General features: G+C 48.5%; 1 protein-coding gene across 4 annotated transcripts in view; it reads right to left on the minus strand.

Moving 5' to 3' along the window:
• The window catches only part of Mideas (mitotic deacetylase associated SANT domain protein), a 63,590-nt gene that overhangs the window by 4,151 nt on the left and 37,700 nt on the right, over window positions 1–21,739 (minus strand). For 3 of the 4 annotated variants that reach the window (XM_047538326.1, XM_047538323.1, XM_047538329.1), the window contains exons 2-11: window positions 17,182–18,883; window positions 15,382–15,681; window positions 9,458–9,803; window positions 7,391–7,457; window positions 6,757–6,899; window positions 6,527–6,630; window positions 5,944–6,019; window positions 5,194–5,282; window positions 2,803–2,952; window positions 1,363–1,575 (exon numbers count right to left, since the gene is read on the minus strand). In XM_047538326.1, coding sequence (XP_047394282.1) covers window positions 1,363–1,575; window positions 2,803–2,952; window positions 5,194–5,282; window positions 5,944–6,019; window positions 6,527–6,630; window positions 6,757–6,899; window positions 7,391–7,457; window positions 9,458–9,803; window positions 15,382–15,681; window positions 17,182–18,642 — 2,949 coding nt within the window. In that variant the 5' untranslated portion in view covers window positions 18,643–18,883. The remainder of the gene's footprint in view (window positions 1–1,362; window positions 1,576–2,802; window positions 2,953–5,193; window positions 5,283–5,943; window positions 6,020–6,526; window positions 6,631–6,756; window positions 6,900–7,390; window positions 7,458–9,457; window positions 9,804–15,381; window positions 15,682–17,181; window positions 18,884–21,739) is intronic. The other variant, XM_047538332.1, reaches the window with a different exon arrangement.

Genomic DNA, 21,739 nt, shown 5'->3' on the forward strand with positions numbered 1-21,739 from the left:
AGTGACAGGACACTTACCGCCTCCCCAGGAGCCCACGGGTCTTGGGTGGCCTCTAGCTCTATTGTTTACAAAATTCCTGGTATAGTAATTCCATATGGTAGTTCTTAGTTGCTAAGAACTTCTTGATGCTTCTGACTGGGGATCTTGGTATCTCAATTAATGAAGCCTGTGTTCATGGTTTCTGTCATTTAGTTCATTCATGCCTTTATGCCATAAAAGATATGCAGGCCCGGATGATGTGCCAGGTGCTGGGGACACAGAAGTTGACAGGAGCCCCTGCCCTCAGAGAGCTCCTAGGCTAATGGAAGGGACAGATATGTAGCTTGCTGGCTGAGGACAACAGGGCATGGCAAACAATGAACAGAAGGGAAGAACAGAAGAGAAGACAGGTGTCAGAGAGCACAGGACATGTGGTGCAGACCTGGAGGAGGTGCTGCTGCTCTGGGTCCTGGGTGGGGAACCCCAAATGGCCATCTGAAGTGATAATATGTGCCCTGGGTAGACCCTCAGAGGACAGTATTCACAAAATCAGCAGAATTCAACAGGGCATAGACAGAGCACAGTTCCTGGTGCAGGAAGAGCCAAGCTCAGAAAGGAGTAAACAGTTGTGTTTAGTTGGTGGTATCCTGCAAAGATACATGCACAAAAAAATCCCCATCCCTTCTGCTTTGGGAGAGCTTTCTCTAACAAGGGCAGCTCTGGCCTTATGTCTTGCTCTTGGCCTGTGGCATGGTGGACAAAGCATTACACTAGAAGTTCAAGGACCTGGAGTGTGACCTCAGGCAAGTCACTTGGATCTCTGAATCTGAGTCTCCCATCTGCAGGGTGAGGCTCAAGGCTTTGTGGGGTTATTGTGAGACATTAGTGAGACAATGGAAATGGAAACACTTTGCAGAGAACACCTGTGAAGGGCAGTAATTGTTACTGCCCTTGTCTCAGCTCCATTTCAGACATGTTTGTCAGGCGGGTGGCCCTCTAGGGGGAACCCTGTTGAGCTACAGATCATGAATGCTTTCTCAGTGTCCCACCAACCTAAGGGTTCTCACAAAGCCATTTCCCCCAAATCTCAGATACAGAAACAGTATAATGTAAAAATAGCAGAACAGAGGCAGGACACATACTAGCTGTATTATCTTGGGCCTCACCTTCCTCATTTATAAAACAGGATTAATAATAGTCCCCACCCTGCAGGGTTATAAGGATTAAATGAAGAGACAGCACAAAGTACTCTGTGCACTTGCTGTTGCTATGATGATGAGGATTACCACCGTGTTCCTGCTCTGCCCTCCTTCCCACACCCCCAGGCCCAGCTCCAGCCCTCCTGGCCCTGGGCTCAGGGAGTGGACATGGAGTCACACTTACCGCCTCATTGGCCTGTAGTGTCTGCGTGGCTTTGACGGCAGCTGCCCGCCGGCTGCGCTCTCGCCCCTCTTCCTGCTCCCCCTTCTCATGGATTTCTGGTACCTCTTCCTCCCCCTCCTTCCTGGGCTCCTTCACCTCCCTCTTGGGCTCCAGCCTCTCTTCACTTGGGGACTCTCTTCTGGGAGGAAGCACCCTTGGGAATTTCTGGGAAGTCTAAGGAGGACAAGAATGAGCTCAGTTACACTACAGTAGTGCACTGATTCTGACCTAGCCAGGGATCACGAGTCCCTACTTGTCCTGCTGGTCTGGCCTGGTCTAGCCCAGTGCCCCCTCCTGTGCTAGACTCTGTCACAGGTCACAGCCCTCCCATGACTAGTCTGCCTGCCGACAGAAGTGGGTCTTGATACCTGGGAGCCCTCAGGGTGAAACTGAGCCCTTGAGATTGAGCCGGAGACAGGACATGCCAATACCCACAGGCCATCTGACCTCCTGGACAGACACCCAGAAGACACATCCTTGGACACAGTGGTCTGGTGAGTCAGGCAGGAGCCATAAGCTCCAATCCCAAACTATCTTTGTAACACTTTCTATATCTCCACTCCCTTTCCATCTGCAAAATGGGGACCAAACCACTCCTTGACTTAGAACAGCGTGTTACCCCGTGTGCACTTGTAACCTCAAGATGATACAGGTGAATACACAGACATAAAATTAAATAACATTCCCTTTTCAATTCTTTTTCAATCCTGGTTAGGTCAAGGACAAAGTCTGCAGTTGGTGTTAATGTGTCGCTTTACACTTCTCTAGACCTGACAATCTCATTCACAGAGTTCAGGCCCCGGTGTCAGAACCCTGGCAGGTGACAGCATCTAGCTAAAATTCAGTAAGTATTTGGTTTTCATATGTTTATTTTTACCAGTACCTTCTATTTATGGGAAGCGGTACTGGTTTTCTATTTATGATTATGATAGAAAGCTTCCCTTTTATTTGAGCAAAAAATTACTTGAGTTAAAGAAAATATTGAGTAACAGCACAAGTGGTATGTGGACATGACAAAATAGCAATGGTGACACACAGTAGGATGCAGATAGAGCAGAAATCATAAAGGGTGTGCAAGAGCTACTAATGTTCTGGAAACATTGTTAGAGGTCTGCTATGTAGAGACACTAAGTGCTAGTGGTATAAATACCATGGAAAAATTCAGTGTTCCATCGATAGCATGTGTCATTACTATGGCCCCAGCATTCTAGAGAGGAGAACCCTAAGGTCCAGGGCCTGGGACATCAGCTCCTGGGGGCTGTCAGGGACCCTGCTTTCCTCTGTCCATCCTCCACTCTCTCCCTAGAGAGCTTGACCTCAAACTCCCAGTTCAGTCCTGGTCCCAGACCCAGACCCAGACACAGACAGGTCCTAGGCAGCCAAGGCTGGGAAAGGAGTCACCTTAATATCCACTTCAACCTCCTCCTGGGCCGACCTCTCATCGCTTGCATCCACGTCCCCAAAAGTGAGAGTTCCATTGCGGCCAATTTTCACCTGCTTCTTGTAGGTGTAGTAAAACTCCACACACTGGGCCACAGTCTTGGTCTGGATCTGGTTTGAAGTCAAAATTGAGGTCAGAGTCTGCTGGTTTGGCTTACCTGCACGGGGAGAATCCAGCCTTTCTCATACCTGCAAGTCCCCCTTCACCTTAGGCCAAAAACTAAACCCAGGAAATACAAGCATTTCTCCAATGCCTGCTCTGCAACAAACCCCTGACCAGTGCGATTAACCATGCTTCAGCACTATTTGTAACAAATAAAGTTATAAATAATAGGACAACACCGGAACCACTGGAGAATTTGACTGTGGCTTGCATATTAGAGAGTATCATTATGTCTGTAGAAATTCCTTGTGAGTATTTATGATACTGTGGTTTTATTGGAAAATAATTTTCAGGAGATACATCTGAAATTTGCTGAGTATTGTGAAGGATATTCATAACCTATAGCTTACTTTTTAACAAAAAGTAAGGGGGATTGAGCAGGGGATTGAAAAGGGGCTCTTTACCATAAACAAGCTACATTTGGTTGGAGACAGGGTCTTGCTCTATTGCCCAGGCTGACCTTGCACTTGTGATCCTCCTGCCTTAGCTTCCCAAGTCACTGGGATTATGGGCGTGTGCCACCCATGCCTGGCTGAGTAATTTAATTTTAGTGATTAGCAAAAATAGATAAAGGAATAGAAAATAGTTATGCATGTATGTGGTATATATGTTTATATGTAGACACAGAGGGAGAAAGCAAATGGGGCCAATGCTAACAACTAATAAATCCAAGTGGGGCATTAATGGATGCTTATTGTACTGTTCTTTCATTTTTTTCTATCAAAAGCCTGGGCCTGGGCATCATCCACATCCAAGCCAGCCCCAATTCAGCAACACAGACCCCCTTCATCGATTCAGATAAACTATTTCACTCCTCTCCAGGGAGCAATGACTGACAAGTGAGGTAGAGAAATGCCCCACTGTCCTGTGTGGGGCTGGACTTGAGGAAAACTAACCAGTAAGCCCTGGAAAATCTGAAGAGAATCAGAAGGCCCAAGTTTTGCTCCTAACTCACCACCAAAAGGCAGTGTGACCGCAGGCAAGTCATTCACCTTTCTAATTTATTTTTCACGTGTAAATAGTTAAGTGGGGTGAGACTAAACAATCTCCAGGAACCTCCCAAACTCTGAAATTCTAACTTTCCCATTTCATAAATGATTCGGCCACTGAGTTTGGATTTTGGACTGCTTTCCCCTTAGGGGCTATTTTGTCTAGCATTCCCCCAAGATCCCAGACTGTTCAGTCACTATGGAGCTGGAAGCTTCTGTCTAGAGAGCCCAGGGGGCCAGCAGGGGCCTCTGGGCCTGAAGATGAAACAGACGTGCTTCAGCTCACAGGAATGGCTAAGTCACACATTTATCAATTAGACTGTTTATACTTTTCCTGACAATTCTCTCTGATCATTTGTGTGATTATTGATCTGCTCTTTTCAACAGGCATTAGGGGTTAATGAATTTCAGGGGCACGTGCTTCCTGGCAATATTGCCCAATTAGGGGTCAGAGTGTTATAAAGCACAGCCAATGATGGTCCTCTTAATAGGGCCCTGGTAGCACTCATCAGCCCTTTGTCCAATCCCCAGGGCCATCCCTGACATGATCCTCCAACCTAAGAGGAACAGCACAGTCTTGGACACTCTTTTCTCTTGCCAATCCAAACAACCCACTCTCTCCACGACCCAGATTTTGTGAGAGGAGACCGAAAAAGACATAATTCCTTGGATTAGCGAAGCACTCTACTCTTCCAGAAGAACATGGACAAAATAATCTAGGGAACCTAGGCATGGTCAGCCGAATTACTGGAAGGAAGCCCAGGGTCAGACAGGAAGTAGGCAGAGGACCCCAGGTCAACGACACAAGCACTTGCTGGTTCTTAGTTCCCCACCCAGTAGAGTGGCTTCCTTCCCATATTCTCTTGGGGAATGGCTCACTTCTGCTAGCAACCTTCATTCCCATCTGGTCTCCCTCCTATTTTAAGTCTAACACCAGGCCCTCCTCTGGACTGAGACCCCAGAGCATGGCCACACCACCCCAAGGTAAGAAAGAGGATGTAGAACCAACAAAGCAGAGAGGCCAGATCTTCTCCCCTTGTATTGCTCATAAAATTGTCTCCAAGGCTACTTAATGGCATTGATCTGACTACTTTTTAAAGAGGACATCAGCAACTAAAGGCCCCCAATGGTAGAAAGAGTCTCAAAATCAGGCAGGCCACTCCTGGCCTTAACCAACCCTACAATACAGCCCCAGCTTACCAGCTTCTGCACTAGAAAGAAATCCTTCTTGTAGATGGCAATGCCCTTGTTGAACAGCTTCCTCTCAGCCATCTTCCACTGGTCAGAGCCTGAAGGGCGAAGAGGGAGCCAGTGGTGAGGTGGGCAGGACCGCAAGCACCATGGGGTGACTAACCAACCGAAAAGCGAGGGGCCATCCACATACAGTCTCTGCAGGCATTCAGAGCGGCCTCCATATCCTGCTGGCCACTTGCTACCAGTTGCCTGGAGCTTTGCTCATGAAATGAGAACATTGTGATGAGGACTAAGTGACAAAATGCAGGTGAGACCCTTAGTGCTCTGCCCGGTGCAGATAAAAGTGACACTAATAGGAATCAATAACAATGGCTGCTAGAGTTACACATGGTTTGGCCAGTGTCCCTCTTAAAGTACAATGCCAGAATGAGACATGTACTCCAAGGGCCATCGGAGTTCCAGGTACCTGAGGCCACGTTAGATGACACTCCCTATTCCTGTCCCTTGTACCGGTGACTTGGGCCTTTTTGCCAGGATGGGTTTCCACCAGCCCAACCTCTTCAACTTTCCCTCTAGGGCATAAGAAGCCACTCAAGAGCTACCCTGGCTTTGGTATCAGTTCCTTTCCTTTGGTTAACCCTCTCCACTTCCCTACCCCCACCCCTGGTAGTGACTCAGCACTAAGCAGGGCCCCGGGGAAGCTGGAGACCCCTGGAGGTTCCTGGTCATGTTCCCCCGCCCCCGAGCGAGGCCCACCTGTGTAGTGATAAGTTGCCAGTGGGTGGTTGTGGGGCCGCAGGGGCTTCTTCAATAGCAGCTTATTCAGCGTCTCCTGGAGGGGAAGTGAGGTTATGGTCAGGACCCTGGCAGCAGTCTCAGTGATGGACTGAGAATCCTAGGCCTGGCAAAATGTAAAAGGCCACCTGAGGCCTCTGAGTAGCGTGGGGCTTACTCTTGTCCCCCTTAACCATGGAGGGGCAAGAGGTACCGGAGGGTGGTGAAGTCATGGAGTTGGGGCTCCTCAGGGCCCCTTCAGGGAACTGTGGCTTCCAAGGCAAGCAACATGGACAGAGAAGGCCCTCAGGGGCAGTCCTGCCTGAGAGTGGGGACCCACTGACCTAGAATCAGGGGATTGGGGTGGACAAGAGGACCCTGCCCACCCAAATCTTGAGTTTGGAAGTGGGGGTGACTTGAGCCAACCCCCTACCACCGTTTCCTCTATCAGAGCCTCCAGCTTGCCTCAAATCAGCATTCCAGAAGACCCAGCCTCTGGGCAGCAGACTCAGATCCGTGCCAACCTCCCTGAGGGACCTTCCCTGGACCAATGGTGCTGTCTTACCAGGATGTCTCCCCTGGACTCGTGCAGGTAATGCAGGGCCAGTTCCTGGTTGGTGCCGGCACCAGGGAAAATGCTGGAGCAGGCAGCCGTCAGCAGGTCTTCCACTGGATTCATGGAAGGTGGGGAGGAGGAGAGGAAATCACGCTCAGGGCTGGGCCTGACCAGGCCTGGCCTAGGCCCATCTGCCCACCAACCTGCCTCAGCCTGTTTACTCCCGGGTCCCTCCTCACCTTGCCTCTGCTTCTCCCGGCTGCTCTCTAGGTCCTCCCAGGGCTGCCACACCAAGTCAGCCTTGTGGGGGTCTGCAGCTGCCAGGGCACGGTCCCTTATCAAGGGGATTTCTGCTTGGAACCGGGTGCCCACGTTAATCCGTCTGCAGGGGTGGACAGGGCATGGAGTTAGTCTTACCTCACAGGAACAGGGAACCAGACTTTCTCCCTGGGAATGGGAAGAAGACAGCAGCTGACAGAGATGGAGTGCAGCCAGCCTTCAGCTGGGTGTAGGGAACCTGGCTTCTAGGAGACTGTGAGGCTAGCTTGGCACCTGGTACAACCAGGAGGACAAGGGAAAGAGGCTCAGAAGGAGAGAGACTGCTCCATATTGGCAAACAGGAAGAGTCTCTTGGACTCCTATGCAGCTCTCCAGAGACAAATTCAAGATGAGCTGGACTTTTCCTTTCTTTGTTACTTCTATGCAAAAGCAGGGTGAGAACAGCAGAGCTCAGGACCAATTGCAAAAGCCCAAGAGGTGCTTGGCCCTGTAAAGATCCCACAGAACTGTCCTCTTGCTCCCAGAGCCCACCTGCATGCACTGGGCCCACCTCGCCACCCTCACACCATGGGCCCAAGACCAGACTGCACTTACGGCTCGATGCTCACTGGGGTGGCCTCCCCCATCACAGAAAGCACAGGTGGGGTGACTTCAGAGCTGTCTATGGGACAAAGAGTAGATTGGTATATGACACCCTCCTCCCTTCAGCAAAGCACCCCAGCCCTGGGTTGCTGCCCTGCACACAAAGAAGTCACAGCACTGACTCACTGAATTCACTTCAAACTCAGGCACCTTGAGTCCTGGCTCTGCAGCCTGCTAAATGTGATGACTCAACCCTTTACTAAACATTTGGGGCCTCAATTTGCACACCTGCAGAAAAGGGGCCATTTCTATCTATCTCCTAGAATGAAGGTGAAGATTGAATGAAAGAAGGCAGAGAGCCTGGCACTCAGTAAACACGAGCTAGTATTGTTACCCCCACTACTGGCACTACACAGGCCAAGTTCCTGTTCCCAGGAGCTCCCACGCTACAGGAGTAACTTCAACATCAAACTACGGTTTTCTAGTAGAGGCCGAAAGTTTGGGCACACTAGAGAGGTGGTAAATAGGATTGCAGTTTTATAATTATCTTCTCACTTCCTTTCTGAATTTTCTGCCTCAGTTTCTCCCAAGCTAATCTTCTTAAGGCACTGGATCAAGACACACCCTTGCTCAAAAAAAAAAAAAAAAAAAAAAAAAAAAAAGGAGGGAGAGAGAGAGAGACCAAAAAACAAAAACCAAAAAACCATGCAACATGAGATAAAACCTGAACTCGTCAGCTCAGCGCTCAAGGCAGTTTCTTTTTCGTCTATACCTCCCACTAGCCCCTTGCCTGGACCCTCAATATTAGCAGCCTGCTTACCTTGTGGCCCCTCACTCCCTGCACAGCCCCACCTACAGGTCTAGCAGCAGTCATTTGGTCTGCTGGTGAGCCCCTCCCCGTCCCTCCCCCTCCTGAGTTCAAGCTCAGCTCTAGCCCCACCCCCTCCCGAATGCTTTCCTCACCCTACCAGGCCTCTGCAGACCTGGAGCTTAATGTCAGCTTCATTCACTGGCTGCTGATCCACACCGCCAGGAACCTCTGTTTTTCTGCCTCCTGGGCTTTCAATGTCAACTCCCTAATGATCCTGCCCAATCTAGAACAGACCATGGTGTCCCATACATTCTTGGAACCCTCACAGGACCCAATTCAAGGCTTTACACCCAAGTGCTCGGAAAAACTTGTGGACAAACTGACCTCTTCTTGGCTGCCAGTCTGCTCTCTGCAGTGACTTTCTGCACAACCCAGCCAGGCAGAGAAACTTCCCTGGGAAGCTAGAAGGACAGTCACTGGCCCGTGTGGGGCAAGTCGCTTCTCACCCATGGACACCAGGGGGCACCAGAGAACTACACCATGGGTGAAGTCTGTGTCAGGTTAAATAGGTGAAGGTATCCAGGTACTATTCTCGCTTAATCCTCTCCACCACTCCAAGGGAGAGGATTATCCTTTTTTTTTTTTTTCCTAAGAGGAAATGGCTCCCTTTGTGGGAAACACCTTTCAGCCATACACCACCTAGGCCTAGGCCAGCCAAACTTTTTCAAAATGTCTACTCTTGGCAGAAATAACTACCAGGCGCAGGAGACCAGATCTTCCACATAACATCACAAACAAACTCAATAACCAGACCTCATGTTATGGGTATTACCTGTGCTAAAGCATCTGATCCTCACCATAACCCTACGAGATAGCTATTAGGATGAATCATAAGAAACTGCTATTTGTGGATCCAAAAACAGCTGAATATTGGCAATTTCATCATTAACCAAGTACTATTAATACCCATTTTAATGCTGAAGAACCCAAGACCCAGGAAGTTTAAATGACTTGCACATAGAGATGTATTAGTCAGTGGTTGAATTGGGATGAATCCAAGCAGTGGGAAGGACCAACTCCCCCAACCCACCCCCTGTTCTTGGAACAGGACAACCTCCTTCTGTCTCAGAAAGAGTCCCTTCTCCCACAGCATCCAGCTCAATCCCCAGCAGCTCCATAAGCTGAACTGCCTCCCTGGCCCAGTGTCCTTCCCCCAACATTCCCCAGGGCCATGGCCACCACAGGAGTGGTTCAGGATAGTCACTTACTGGACCGGAGCAGGGTACGGTGGGCACTCTTTGGTGTGATGGGAGGAGGAGCTGGGATGCTGCTGGTTGATATGATGGCATTGAAGTAGAGGCCAGAGCCTTCCCGCACGGGGCTAAGGATGGGGGGTGGCGTGTAGGGGGGCAGCTCGAAGCTCCGCTCAGGGGGATGATCGGCCAGGCGGACAGGAGAGCGCAGGTGGCTCTGGTATGGGGTGATGTTGGAGTAGACGGAAGGAGCGATGAAAGTGCCCGCCTTGGTGGGGATGATCAGGGGCTCTGGTCTCGGCCGCTGCTTTGGTTTCCTTACAGAAGTCTCCCCCTCCAACTTGGCATTCAGGTCCTCAGCCTGGAGAAGGAAACAACCAAGGGAGCTCAGCCTCTGTGGTCCAGGAAAATTGAAGCCTTGACCCCAGCCTGCCAGTCTCACTGTGAGAACTGTCTGCCCACCACATCCACCAAGGCATGCCTGAAAAGGGGAGCAGGTTCAATAGCCTTTCTCACTGTCCCCTCTGGGGCACAGGTCAAACTTCTCCTGGAAAAAGGACCCAGAGTAAATATTTTAGTTCTTGTGGGCCATGTGCAGTCTCTGTTACAGATTTTTCTTCTTTCTTTCTCTCTCTTTTAAATAATCCTGTAAAAATGTGGAAACCATTCTTAGCTCAGGTTTAGCTCCAGGCCATAATTCCTAACCCGTATGGGAAAGTATGTGATAGGGCAGAAGAGCAGAGGAGGGAAGGGTCCAGACAGCAGAACTGGACTGATTGGATTGGGATCTATCACCACTTGAAATTACACATTCTCCATGTATATCTTCATTTTAAACATGGGAACAGTAAGTGCCTGCCTAACGTAGCTATGAAGGAACAGGTCTGCCTTTTCCCTACAGGTGGATGCCATTAGTGGGAGAAGCATCCAAGGAGCTAAGAAACTGAGCAAACCTGTTAACAAATTCAAAAAGCTAACAGAGCTGGGCACAGCGATGCATGCCTATAATCCCAGGGGTTCAGGAGGCTGAGGCAGGAGGATCTGATTTCAAAGCCAGCCTCAGCAACTTAGCAAGGCCCTAAGAATTCAGAGACCCTGTCTCTAAATAAAGTATTAAAAAGGGCTGGAGATGTGGCTCAGTGGTTGAGTGCCCCTGGGTTCAATCCCCGGTACAAAAAAAAAAAAAAAAAAAAGCAGCAGCTAACAGAATAAAAACAGGCCTGCCATGGAAGGAGAGTCTGGTAAACACTCAGGCTTGGGTTAGGAATCCATAGCGCTATGTCTCAGAATAAAGGTGAATCAGAAACAGGCTAGTCTTGGAAAAGTCAAACTTTAAATCATCCCATCTCAATCTCTGATAAAATAAAAATGATTCAGGATTGATAATACTCTTTGCTACTTATCTTCCTAAGACTACTCGTCTTTGGAAGAGGAAAGCATTATTATTCAATGTCTTTTAATTACCTCACCACATTTAAAGAGAGAGAGGGAAACAGAGAGAGAGAAAGAGAGAGAGAGAGAGATTCACATTTGAGGGGAATTAATTGGTGGGACACAGACATACAGACACATATACAATGTTTTTTTCAGGTCAGTTCAGAACTTGGCCATGAAGTCATGGCTTCTTATCTGTGATACAAAATGTCTGTTAAGGATGAGTTACTCTAGAAGATGGGGAGATGTTACAGAAAGCTTTAAAATGTTGTCTGAGGTGGGGAGATAGTAAATAAACAATACTGAATGATACTGAATGAAGAAAATCTAAATTTTTACAGAAAAAAAAAAAATGCATTGGAGTTAGTTCTCAGTTTTTCAGAACATCCAGTACTAGGACCATGGGGAAAGAGCCAGTATTACAAGTAGCTTTATGTGGGGGCTGGTGCAGACTCCTGGAACCAGCCCTCACACAGTCCTAACCTACCTCTGGGAAAGAAACAATTAGAGGGATACGGGTCAAGTCTTGTGAAACTAAAGCCACACTCCTCAGTCATCCAATGATTTTCTTTATACAGGTTATGAGGTTATGGTTTGGATGTGGTTTGGATGTGTGAGGCTTGGTCCCCAGTGTGGCAGTGTTAAGCGGTGTAAGCTTTAAGAGGTAGGGCCTAGAGCAAGGTAACTGTGTGGAAGGAGCATCGCTATTGGAAAAGACATACTGGTCTTGCAGAATGAGTTTGTTCTTTTAAGTGCCATTTGTTCTAAAAGAGCAGGCCTGGTCCCTGAATCTCTCTTGCTTCCTGTCTCACTATGGGACTGCCCTCTGCCTCTTGCAAAGGCCTCACCATGATGCCATCTATCATGCTGTGATGCAGTCAAAGGGGGCCCTCACCAGAGGCTGAATGGATGGGGCTGCCCAACCTTGGATTTTAAGCCTGTGATGAGCTAAATAAGGCTTTTTTTTCTTTATAAATACCCAGTTTCAGGTATTTTGTTATACCAACAGAAAATGGACTAATATACCTGACATTCAATAAAAAATAACCTAATACACAAGAAAACAAGGTGGGATTTAAAATCAAGAAGTAAAAGGTAATAGCAACAGATCAACATCAATGGAGTTATCAGATATAAAATTAAAGAAAACTAGACTAAATTTTTGCAACAAAATAAAAGGTAAGCTTGAGAATTTTACCGAGGAACTAGAAACTATGAAAATGAACTAAACAGAAATTTAGTAATTAAAAAAGTAAAACTAAAAATAAGAACTCAGTGAATGGATTTAACAATATATTAAACACAGCTAAAGGTGAAGTGAAAGATCACAATAAACAGATTATAGGGCTGGGGTCGTTGCTCAGTGGTGGAGTACTTGCCTCATGTGTGAAGCCTGGGTTCGATCCTCAGCACCAAGTAAAAATAAATAAATTAAATAAAGCTATTGTGTCCATCTACAATTAAAACTTATTTTTAAAAAATAGAATATATAGGAAAGGGCACAACAGAGATAAAATAGGAGATATGGTAAAAAGGACTAACAAACATGTAACTGAAGATCCAGAAAGAGAAGAGAGAAAACAGAGAAGAAATATTCAAGAAGTACTAGAAAGTTTATACAGGAAAAACACATACCTAGGTATAACATAGCAAAACCCATAATTTACTACCAGGCAAAGTTATCCTTCAAAAATGAAGAGAAAACCCCAACTTTCAGATAGTCACAGATAAGTAACTTTCATCATGGAGACTGGGGATATAGCTCAGTCGAACAGCACTATCCTAGTGTGGATGAGGCCCTGGGTTCGATCCCAAAAACCACCCAAAAAAAAAAAAAAAAAAAATCATCATTAGCAGACTCAAACTGAAGGAAACATAAGGGATGTTCTTCAAGCAGCATATAAATGATTGGAGATGGAAGCTTAGAGAAATAAGAAGAAATGAAAGCAACAAAGGACAAGTATTGGGGGTAAATCTAAAACGAATAACAAATGAATACAGTGGTAATGCTATCATGTCCTTGGGTATTAAAAATACAGTGAACAAAAGTGCCTGTCAATAATTCTACAGGTTGGGAATTGGTGGGAAATGGAATCAAGGCATTTTAAGATCTTTATTGTACAGAAAGAGATAAAAGTACTAATTTACATTAGATTCCAATAAGTCGAGGATGCAGGTTTTAATCTCAAGCAGTGTTCTCAATCAGAGAATTAAGCCTCAGAGTCATAAGGCACTCAGTGAAGGTAATAAGGAACGTCTTTCCTGCATCTAGGATGGTACTCGCCATGTATGGTTCCTCAGAGTTGAAAAAACAGTCACTCAAATCCCTTTCTGTAGGACTCAGTTCTACAGCAGAAATTCAGGGAAGAAGTCTGCTAGAATAATCACTCAAAGAGAAATAATTATGCATCTAAGTAATAATGAACAAAGCTGAGAAATGGAATAACAACGCTAATGGATCCAAGTGAGGCTGGGGGAGGAACATAGCATAGGAAAGGCGGGATGGGATAAACAGAAAGCTAACAGTAGATGGCAGAAGACAAACCGGGTATATCAGTTCATACCGGAAAGGCAAACTCTATCTGTGGAAGCTAAAAAAGTAGAACTCGTATAGAGGCAGACAGTAGAACGGTGGTTACCACAAGCTAGGCTTGGGGGAGATGTTGATCAAAGGAAATGACTTCAGGAAGACAGCAGGAGTAAGTTCAGTAGATCTACTAAATGACATGGTGACTTTCACTAGTAACACTGCATGTGTACTTGGAAATTGCTAAGAGAGCAGATTTTAAATGTTCTCAGCACCAAAAAAATACAAATAAGTATGTGAGCTAATGGATATGTTAATTAGCCTGATTTAGCTATTCCACAATATATACCTATATCAAATATCATGTTGTATGGTATATACACAACTTTATTGGGAAATAAATAAATAGAAACATGTAGATTGTACCTGTGTTCTAATTAAAGGACAAAAGTTATTAGACAAGAAAATAACAAACCCCATTGTACACCACTTGAAAACCATTCCCTTAAATCAAGGATAAAGAAAAGATTAAGGTAAAGATACACACACCCTGCTGGGTTGGGATTGTGGCTGAGTAGTAGAGCACTCGCCTAGCATGTGTGAGGCACTGGGTTTGATCCTCAGCACTACATAAAAATAAATAAATAAACTAAAGGTATTGTGTCCATCTACAACTAAAAAAAGAATTAAAAAAAAATACACCCTGCAGAAACTAACCAAAAGAAAGCCAGCTGATCACATAGATTTTAAAAGATAAAATATTATTAATGATAAAAAGAAAACTTTCATGATGATAAAGGTGTCTAATCCAGTTCTGGATGAGAATGCACCTTCTAATACTGCATCAAAATATATCACACAAATAATGACAGAAGTAAAAGAAGACACAAACAAAACCTCAATTTCAGTGGGAGATTTCAAAATACTTGTGTCAGTCCTAACAGAATAAGCAAGCATCTCTATATCCCAAAACCCAGTATGGGCCTTGACCCACAGTAGGGCCAGTCAAAATTTGCTGACCTGAAGCAAAGAAAAAAACAAAAACAAAAACAAAGCGATTATCAAGAATACAAGCAACAATAGGTGTTGGCGAGGATGTGGTGAAAAAGGAACACTCATACATTGCTGGTGGGGTTGCAAATTAGTGCAACCACTCTGGAAAGCAGTGTGGAGATTCCTCAGAAAGCTTGGAATGGAAACACCATTTGACCCAGCTATCCCACTCCTTGGCCTATACCCAAAGGACTTAAAATCAGCATACTACAGAGATACAGCCACATCAATGTTCATTGCTGCTCAATTCACCATAGCCAGATTGTGGAACCAACCTAGATGCCCTTCAGTTGATGAATGGATAAAGAAACTGTGGCATATTTATACAATGGAATATTACTCCGCAATGAAGAATGATAAAATTATGGCATTTGTAGGCAAATGGTCGAAATTGGAGAATATCATGCTAAGTGAGATAAGCCAATCTCAAAAAACTAAAGGACGAATGATCTCGCTGATAAGCGGATGAGGACATATAATGGGGGGTGGGACGGGCTAGCATTAGGTTTAGGGTTAGGTTTAGAGTTAGGCTAAGGAGAGCAGTAAGAATGAAGGAAAGAAGGACTGTATAGAGGGAAAAGAGGGGTGGGAGGGGTGGGAGGGGTGGGGGGGAGGGGAAAAATATAATAAACATCATTACCCTATGTAAACGTAAAAAAATAAATAAATAAATAAAAAAAAAAAAAAAAAAAAAAAACAAAGAAAACACCACACATCCTCGATTTTCCCAGGCAATTTCAATTTCAAGTATAAAACTATCTCATGCCCTGTATGTGCACCGTCCAGAAGTGTGGTTTAGAAAATAAAAACAGTATCTCCACGGGTCCCTCAAAGCCCTTCAACACCTCCATGTTCTCTGTTTCTCGTAGGGGTCCTGTGCCCCTGGAGCACTCAGACACTGGAGGGATACCCAGGAGCCTCATACCTGAGCTGGAGCATCCATTCCAGGGTTGCGGGTGGACCGCCTGCGGGTGACAATGACTGATGGCTTGTGCTCACTGGGGTTCTGTTCAGAACCCTTGCCATCCTCAGCAACACCTCTAGCCTGAGCCACCTCGGTTGGGTCCACAGCTCGCACAGGCACGGATACTGGGATGATGAGGGGTACCATCCCACTGTCTTCTCGCAATCGCTTGGCAGCTAAGGAAGGCTCAGAAAACTCTACCCCACACTTGGCAGTTGAGGCCAGTACGCTTTTCCGCTTTTCCTCAGAGCCGTTGGTTTCCTGAAGAAGAGGGTAAGGAACAGCAGTGAGGTTCAGAAGATCAGCCCTGATTTACTGATCCAGGACTCTCTCAACCATTTAATCCAGAGACTCATACACTCACAATGACTCTCACTGGTCTATGACAACTTGGCTTCTTCCCGATAACCTCTTCTCTCTCCCACCACATGTAAATACTCTCCATAACCTCTCTCTGTCAGGTCCTGCCATCCTGGCCTGTAGTAGGGAGCCCCAGACAGCCATCTCAGGCCACAAGTGGCTTACACATGTGTTTCACTAGCCAGCATAGAGTATGACACACGACTTAGCATCTAAATATTCAAAAACATCTCTGCAAAGCAGAGTAAGGAACCCAGAACAAGGCTAGGAGTGGTTTTTCATTGTTGTTGTTGTTTTGGTACTGGGGGTTGAACTCAGGGGCACTCAACCACTGAGCCACATCCCCAGCCCTATTTTGTATTTTATTTGGAGACAGGGTCTCAATGAGTTGCTTAGCACCTTGCTTTTGCTGTGACTGGCTTTGAACTCACAATCCTCCTGCCTTAGGCTCTGGAGCCACTGGGATTACAGGTGTGCAACACTGTGCCCAGCGCTAGGGACGGTTTTGTTCTGTTGTTTCAATACTGGGTATTGAAGCCAGGGACATTCTACCACTGAGCTACGTCTCCAGCGCCTCCTGCACCTCCCCTGCCTTTTTTTTTTCTTTTTTTGAGGCAGGGTCTCACTAAATTGCCCAGGCTTCCTTTGAACTTGCCATCCTCCTGTGTCAGCCTTCCAAACAGCTGAGATTACTGGCATGCACAAGGGGTAGTCTTTGCATCTATTTCTCCACAGGCAGCTGGCTGTCCCTAGACACAGAGCAAATTCTGAAGCCTTCTACTTCTCAGGCCCTAAGGCATTGTTGGAGGCCTCTAGTGAAGGTAGGGGCAAACACTGGCTTTGGGGGTCAGATACTAGACTTCTATTCCAGCTATGTGACCTTGGGAAATCCCACTTTGGGCTCAGCATTCCCAAGTAGAAAGCAGGGAGAGCTGACAGCGCCCTTCTCATTGGGTTTGATGATAAATTATATGTGATCAGGTGAAACAACAAAAAAGCAACAACAAAAAAATCCCAAGCATAACACACATGCTCAAATTCTGTTCATTCTTTCTCCCTATTGTTATTATCTTTTGCTTTTTTTAAAAATCAACCTTATTTTAGTATAGTTTACATACAAGCAAATGAACCTGTTTTAAGTAACTGTTCAATGACGTTTGACAGATGCAATCACATGTAAGCACCACCACATTCTTGTCTTTTAGCACACTGGACCTCGAAATGGTCTCACCTCCTGACCCCAATCCTTCATATGAACCTCGGCTTCCCTTCAGGTATGAATTCTTGTGTAGTGGTCCTTTGCGTGACCTTTAGTGAACTGAAAAAGCTGCCCTTTTGGGCCTTAGTGTCACTTGCTATCCCCTCCCCGTTACCAGATCTGTCACCCAATGCTCATCTCACCTTTGCGTTCTGCAGTGAGGCCAGCTCCACCGCCTTCTGGGCCAGGGTGAGCAGATTGGCCTCCTGGGACGCCCGGCGCCTCCGTCTTGTGCTCTGGATCACCCCACCCCGTAGCACCTGTCCACAGTCCCCTGTGCCTCCTGCCCTTATGCCCTCCTCGTTGCCCATGGCAGGAACCTCGCGCTCCCGACCATTAGGTGCCAGTCTTTCCCCATCAGGCAGCAGCTGGGCCTCCCTGAGTTCCAGCGGGAATCCCAGAGCTTCAGGATGGGGCTGCCCCAGGGAGCTGGGTGGAGGTTGCTGCAGGGGCCATTGATGTAGGAACAGATTGCCAGTGGGCTCCTGCCCAGGTTGGGTACCAGCCCCGTCCAGGGAGGTGGGAGGCAGAATCCCCTCCTTGGAGAGGCGGCGGGATCGGCGGGGGAAGGCGATCTGGGGCTGAGGTAGCATGGGCTGCGGGGCTGCCTCCTGCAGGAGGGCCTTTCGCAGTTCTGGGTTCATATCCGGGTTGTGGGGAAAGGGGTAGGGGGCCATGCTGTGGTGAGCCAGGTGAGACTGTCCCAGTGGCCCAGCCGTCGGTAGGCCAAAGTCCTGGGGCTGCTGCGTGGGTGGCTGCTGCATGGAGTAGAAGTTCTCGAAGAGCTGCATCTGTGGCAGGGCTGCCTGCTGCTGCTGCTGCTGCTGCTGCTGCTGTTGCTGCTGCTGCTGCTGCTGCTGCTGCTTCTGTGGGGGGAAGGCAGCAGCTGGGTTGGGGGGTGGCGGGCCCTGCCGGAAGACCTGCCGGTTCACCTGGTGTCCAAATGCCAGCTGGAAGGGTTGCAGGGGCAGCGTCTGGTTTGGGGGTTTCTTGGCATGGAAAGAGTTCAGGGGTGCCTGGGGCCGCCCCACTTCCAACTGCACCTTCTGGGGCATCATGGGACGCACTGCGTTTCCATAGCGGTCCACCTGTGGGCCCCCCACTTTCTCCCGCTTCAGTGCCTCAGGGTGGTTATAGTAGGTAGAAACCCCCACGCTGGGATGAGGGCTCCCTTTGTGTCCACTGTAGAGGGACAGACGGTTCCACGTAGAGTGGGGTGGAGGCTGGCCTGGCTGCTGCTGCCAGCCACTGTCACTGACACCCCCACCCCCTCCATGCTCTGGGCCGCGCCCTGGGGCCATCACAGAGTTGGGCCACTTTACTGAGCCCACCTGCTGGGACAACATGGCTGTTGTGTTCGGATCAGGCCCATATACCACAGAGTTCAGCAGGGCCAGGCTGTTAGGAGGGGGCAGCTCGACAGGCTGAGAGGTGGAGGCAGCCCCCGCTGGACTCTCGTGCTCACCGTATTGCTCCTCCTTCACTCTGATGGACTGCTGCGGAGCCTGCAGGGGTGCTGGCTGCTCCTTGGCAGCTGGCTCCTGGTCCCCAAAGAGGCAACGTTTCCGCTTGTTTTGAGCCTTAGGCTGGGCCTGGAGGTTCATGGTGTGGCCAATGGAGCCCGGCAGTGAGACCTACTTCACCAGTTGCCCATTCCCTGGGGAAAGGTCCTGCTAGAAGACTGGCCTTAGTCCAGAAGCCAGTGAGGGCAGAGCAGGGGCTGATGATACTGGATGATGTGCTCAGGCACAGGGAGAGACCTGCTGGCAACTCCTTTCTCTTCCAGAAAGTCTCTTGGGCTCATCTACTCTTCCCAGATCATGATGCTCCACAGGGTGCTAGAGCCTGCAGAAGGAAGAGTGACAATGTCAGTCACAGGGTCCCTAGATGTCAGCACAAGAGTGAGAAGGAGGCCTCCAAGGTCTCTAGTCCCATGTCACAGAGCAGCACTGGTAAGACGGCAGATCAGCAGCCTCCCCCAAGGTACTCTTGTCCCACCACCTCCTAGTTAAGCTCCAGGGCTGCTGCATTTGATTGTATAATGTGTGCCCTGCACAAAGGCACATGTTGAAGGACCAGATGGGGCTGATATCCAGCCTAAGCCCTTGAGGCAAGCTGGGAGAAGGGCAACAAAGGCCAAACAGGGCTCCTTTGCCCTCTTAACCCAGGCCTCAGCCCACTGCGCAGGGGCAGCCAGGTCTGATCCTCCTTGCTTATCTACACAGTAGCCTCCTTCCAGATCCAAGGGGATCTTTATCCAGCCAATACATCCTCTGACACTCCAAGCACATCCCAGACATAGGAAGTGCGTGTGTGGGGGTCATTTCCAGCACAGCCACACCTCCTGTGCAGTCCCACCAGGCCTTCAGAGTCCAGCACCCAGGCCAGGCTCACAGCCCTTCAAATAAGAGGCATGTAGGTGAGGCCCCACCCCTGGGAAGAGCTGCTGGGTGGGGCTCTGGCTGCAGGAGTCTTTCTCAACTAGCACAAAACCTGTTTTGCAGCCCTGGCTGGCTGGACGCCTGATCCAGTCTAGAAGCTGGTCAACATGGTTGGCTGTCCCTGCCACACATGGCTGAAGAGCCCCTGGCACTCTGAGCAAAGAATAGTCTCATATATGAGAGGTTTAGATTGCTGGAACTTAGATGCAAAAGGTTTCTCCATGATATCATAACTGAAGTACTCAGTTTTCTCTTTTTGTTTGCTAACATTTTTCTTTTCCTTTCTTTCTTTTTCTTTTTCTTTTTTGGTGCTGAGGATCAACCCAGGGCTCCATGCATGTGCTTAGCATTGGATTACATGCCTCAGCCCTCTATAACTTGATTTTTTAAAGGGTTGCTCTATTAATCCTGCTGCTACAGAACAGAATCCAGACCTGTATTTTACAATTTATGTAACTGCTTGCATGTATTTTTAAAAACTCTGAGAGATTTTTTTTTTCCTTGCCGGGGAATTTGGTGGGGGTAGGAGCTACATGCTCACCTCTTCCCCAAGGAAGATTCTGATCCTGGGTTATTCAGGCTGGGAGGGGAAAGGAGGGGCAGAAAGCTTAGGTTGCTCTGGAGAATAAATCTGCAGGTCCAGGTGACCTCAGGCCCTGTGTGCTCCAGGTCATCATTAGCAGCCCAGGCAATTCCCAGGAAACCAGCAGAGGGCAGGGGCTGGGCGGGTCCAAAGCCCTGCCTACACCCAGTGCTGCCCCCTCCCTGAGGCCAGCCGTGGTGCTATCGCTCCTCTGCACGTTTCCGCAGCTCCGGCCCTGGTTCCCGGGACCTGCCTGCCTGCTTGGCGTGACTCACTGGAGGCCCCCTCCCTGTCTTTCACTTTCGCCCTGCATCCAGAAGGGGAGTAACTTCCCTCTGGATTTCCTTCCTTGGCTCCTGAACCCTGAAGGCAATAAGAGAGACCCTCTCCAAGTGCATCTCCTTTGTCTTCATTTAGGGAAGTTGCAGAGGGAATAAGGTGGGGACTGGGGGTACCCAAGTCACCCTAACCCCCAGCAGGAGCGAGAAGATTTGGACAAGAAAGGAAAGTTGAGAGACGGAGAAATGACCTTTTAAACAAACCCTGCTCTTGCTTTTAAACCCTCTTTCCCTGACAGCCAACCCAACTCAGAGCAGAGATCCAAAAGCCAGTCCCCAAACTGAAAGTCACCCTGGTGCCCTTGTGAAGCTGCAGGGTGGGATTGTCCAGCTCTGCCTCTCCCAGGGAGCCTCAGGTCCAGGGAACTAGAAGTCTGTGTACAGAAGTAAGGCAGAGGAAGGAAGAACGTTTGAGAGGGGAGGAGCAGAGGGGCAGCCAGCAGGCCCAGGGGCACCCAGCAGGCCCACGTGTCCCCGTGCCTTGGGGGTGCGGTATTCACATGCACTCATGCCTCCCCCTATCACAGACCTGTCGCCTAGCGAGCCACAGCACAGGCTTGGGGGTTGGGGCCTGGAGCAAGGGAAGGCCCACGTGGCAGGCAGGCCTGGGTGCGCGTGCCAGTGTGTGCCTGATAGAGGGGCCCAGGCAGGGGCAGATGTGGGGGAACAGGGTGGAGCCTGTGCAGGGAGCTCCAGAAATCTGCTAGGAGGGCCTGCAGAGGGGCTACGCTCAGCTGCTACTCACATTCTACACATAGAGGGGGCCACTGTTGGGGACACTGCAGTAGGTTTCTGAGGCTGAGACAGATGCCTGGCTTAGAACAAATCAAGGAGCCTGGTTTGGGGAAGTTGAATCACCCCCAAAAGCTTCCTGCTGCAGAGGCCTCCCTGTCACCCCCACTGGAGAGCAGAGTGCCAGGGGCACAGACAGATGGATCTGGGGCCCCCAAAGAAGAAAGGTCAGCCTCTGGGGGGATGGGGAGAGGAGTGAAAAATGCCTGGGAACCTGGGAGGCAGAAGGGAAGGGACCACCCAGGAGGAAGCAGAGCACTAAGTAACAGTAGCAATAACAACAAAACAAGGTAGGGCTTATGCCACTGGGGTCCTAAGTACCTGGCATTCTTTGAATGCCCACAACTGCCTTATAAGGTTGGTGTTGCTATTTTAACTTCCATTTTGCAGGTGAGGAAGATGAGGCTCAGAGAAGCGAAGTAACTTGCCTGTGGTCACACATAATTATGTCTCAGGACCAGGACTTAAAGCCAAATCTACCAGACTCCAAGACCAAGCTCTTATTCCTCCATGAAGGCCCAGTTCCTTTCCCAGCACACTCCCCACC

This window comes from Sciurus carolinensis, chromosome 2, assembly GCF_902686445.1.
Source record: "Sciurus carolinensis chromosome 2, mSciCar1.2, whole genome shotgun sequence".
NCBI classification, from domain to species: domain Eukaryota; kingdom Metazoa; phylum Chordata; class Mammalia; order Rodentia; family Sciuridae; genus Sciurus; species Sciurus carolinensis.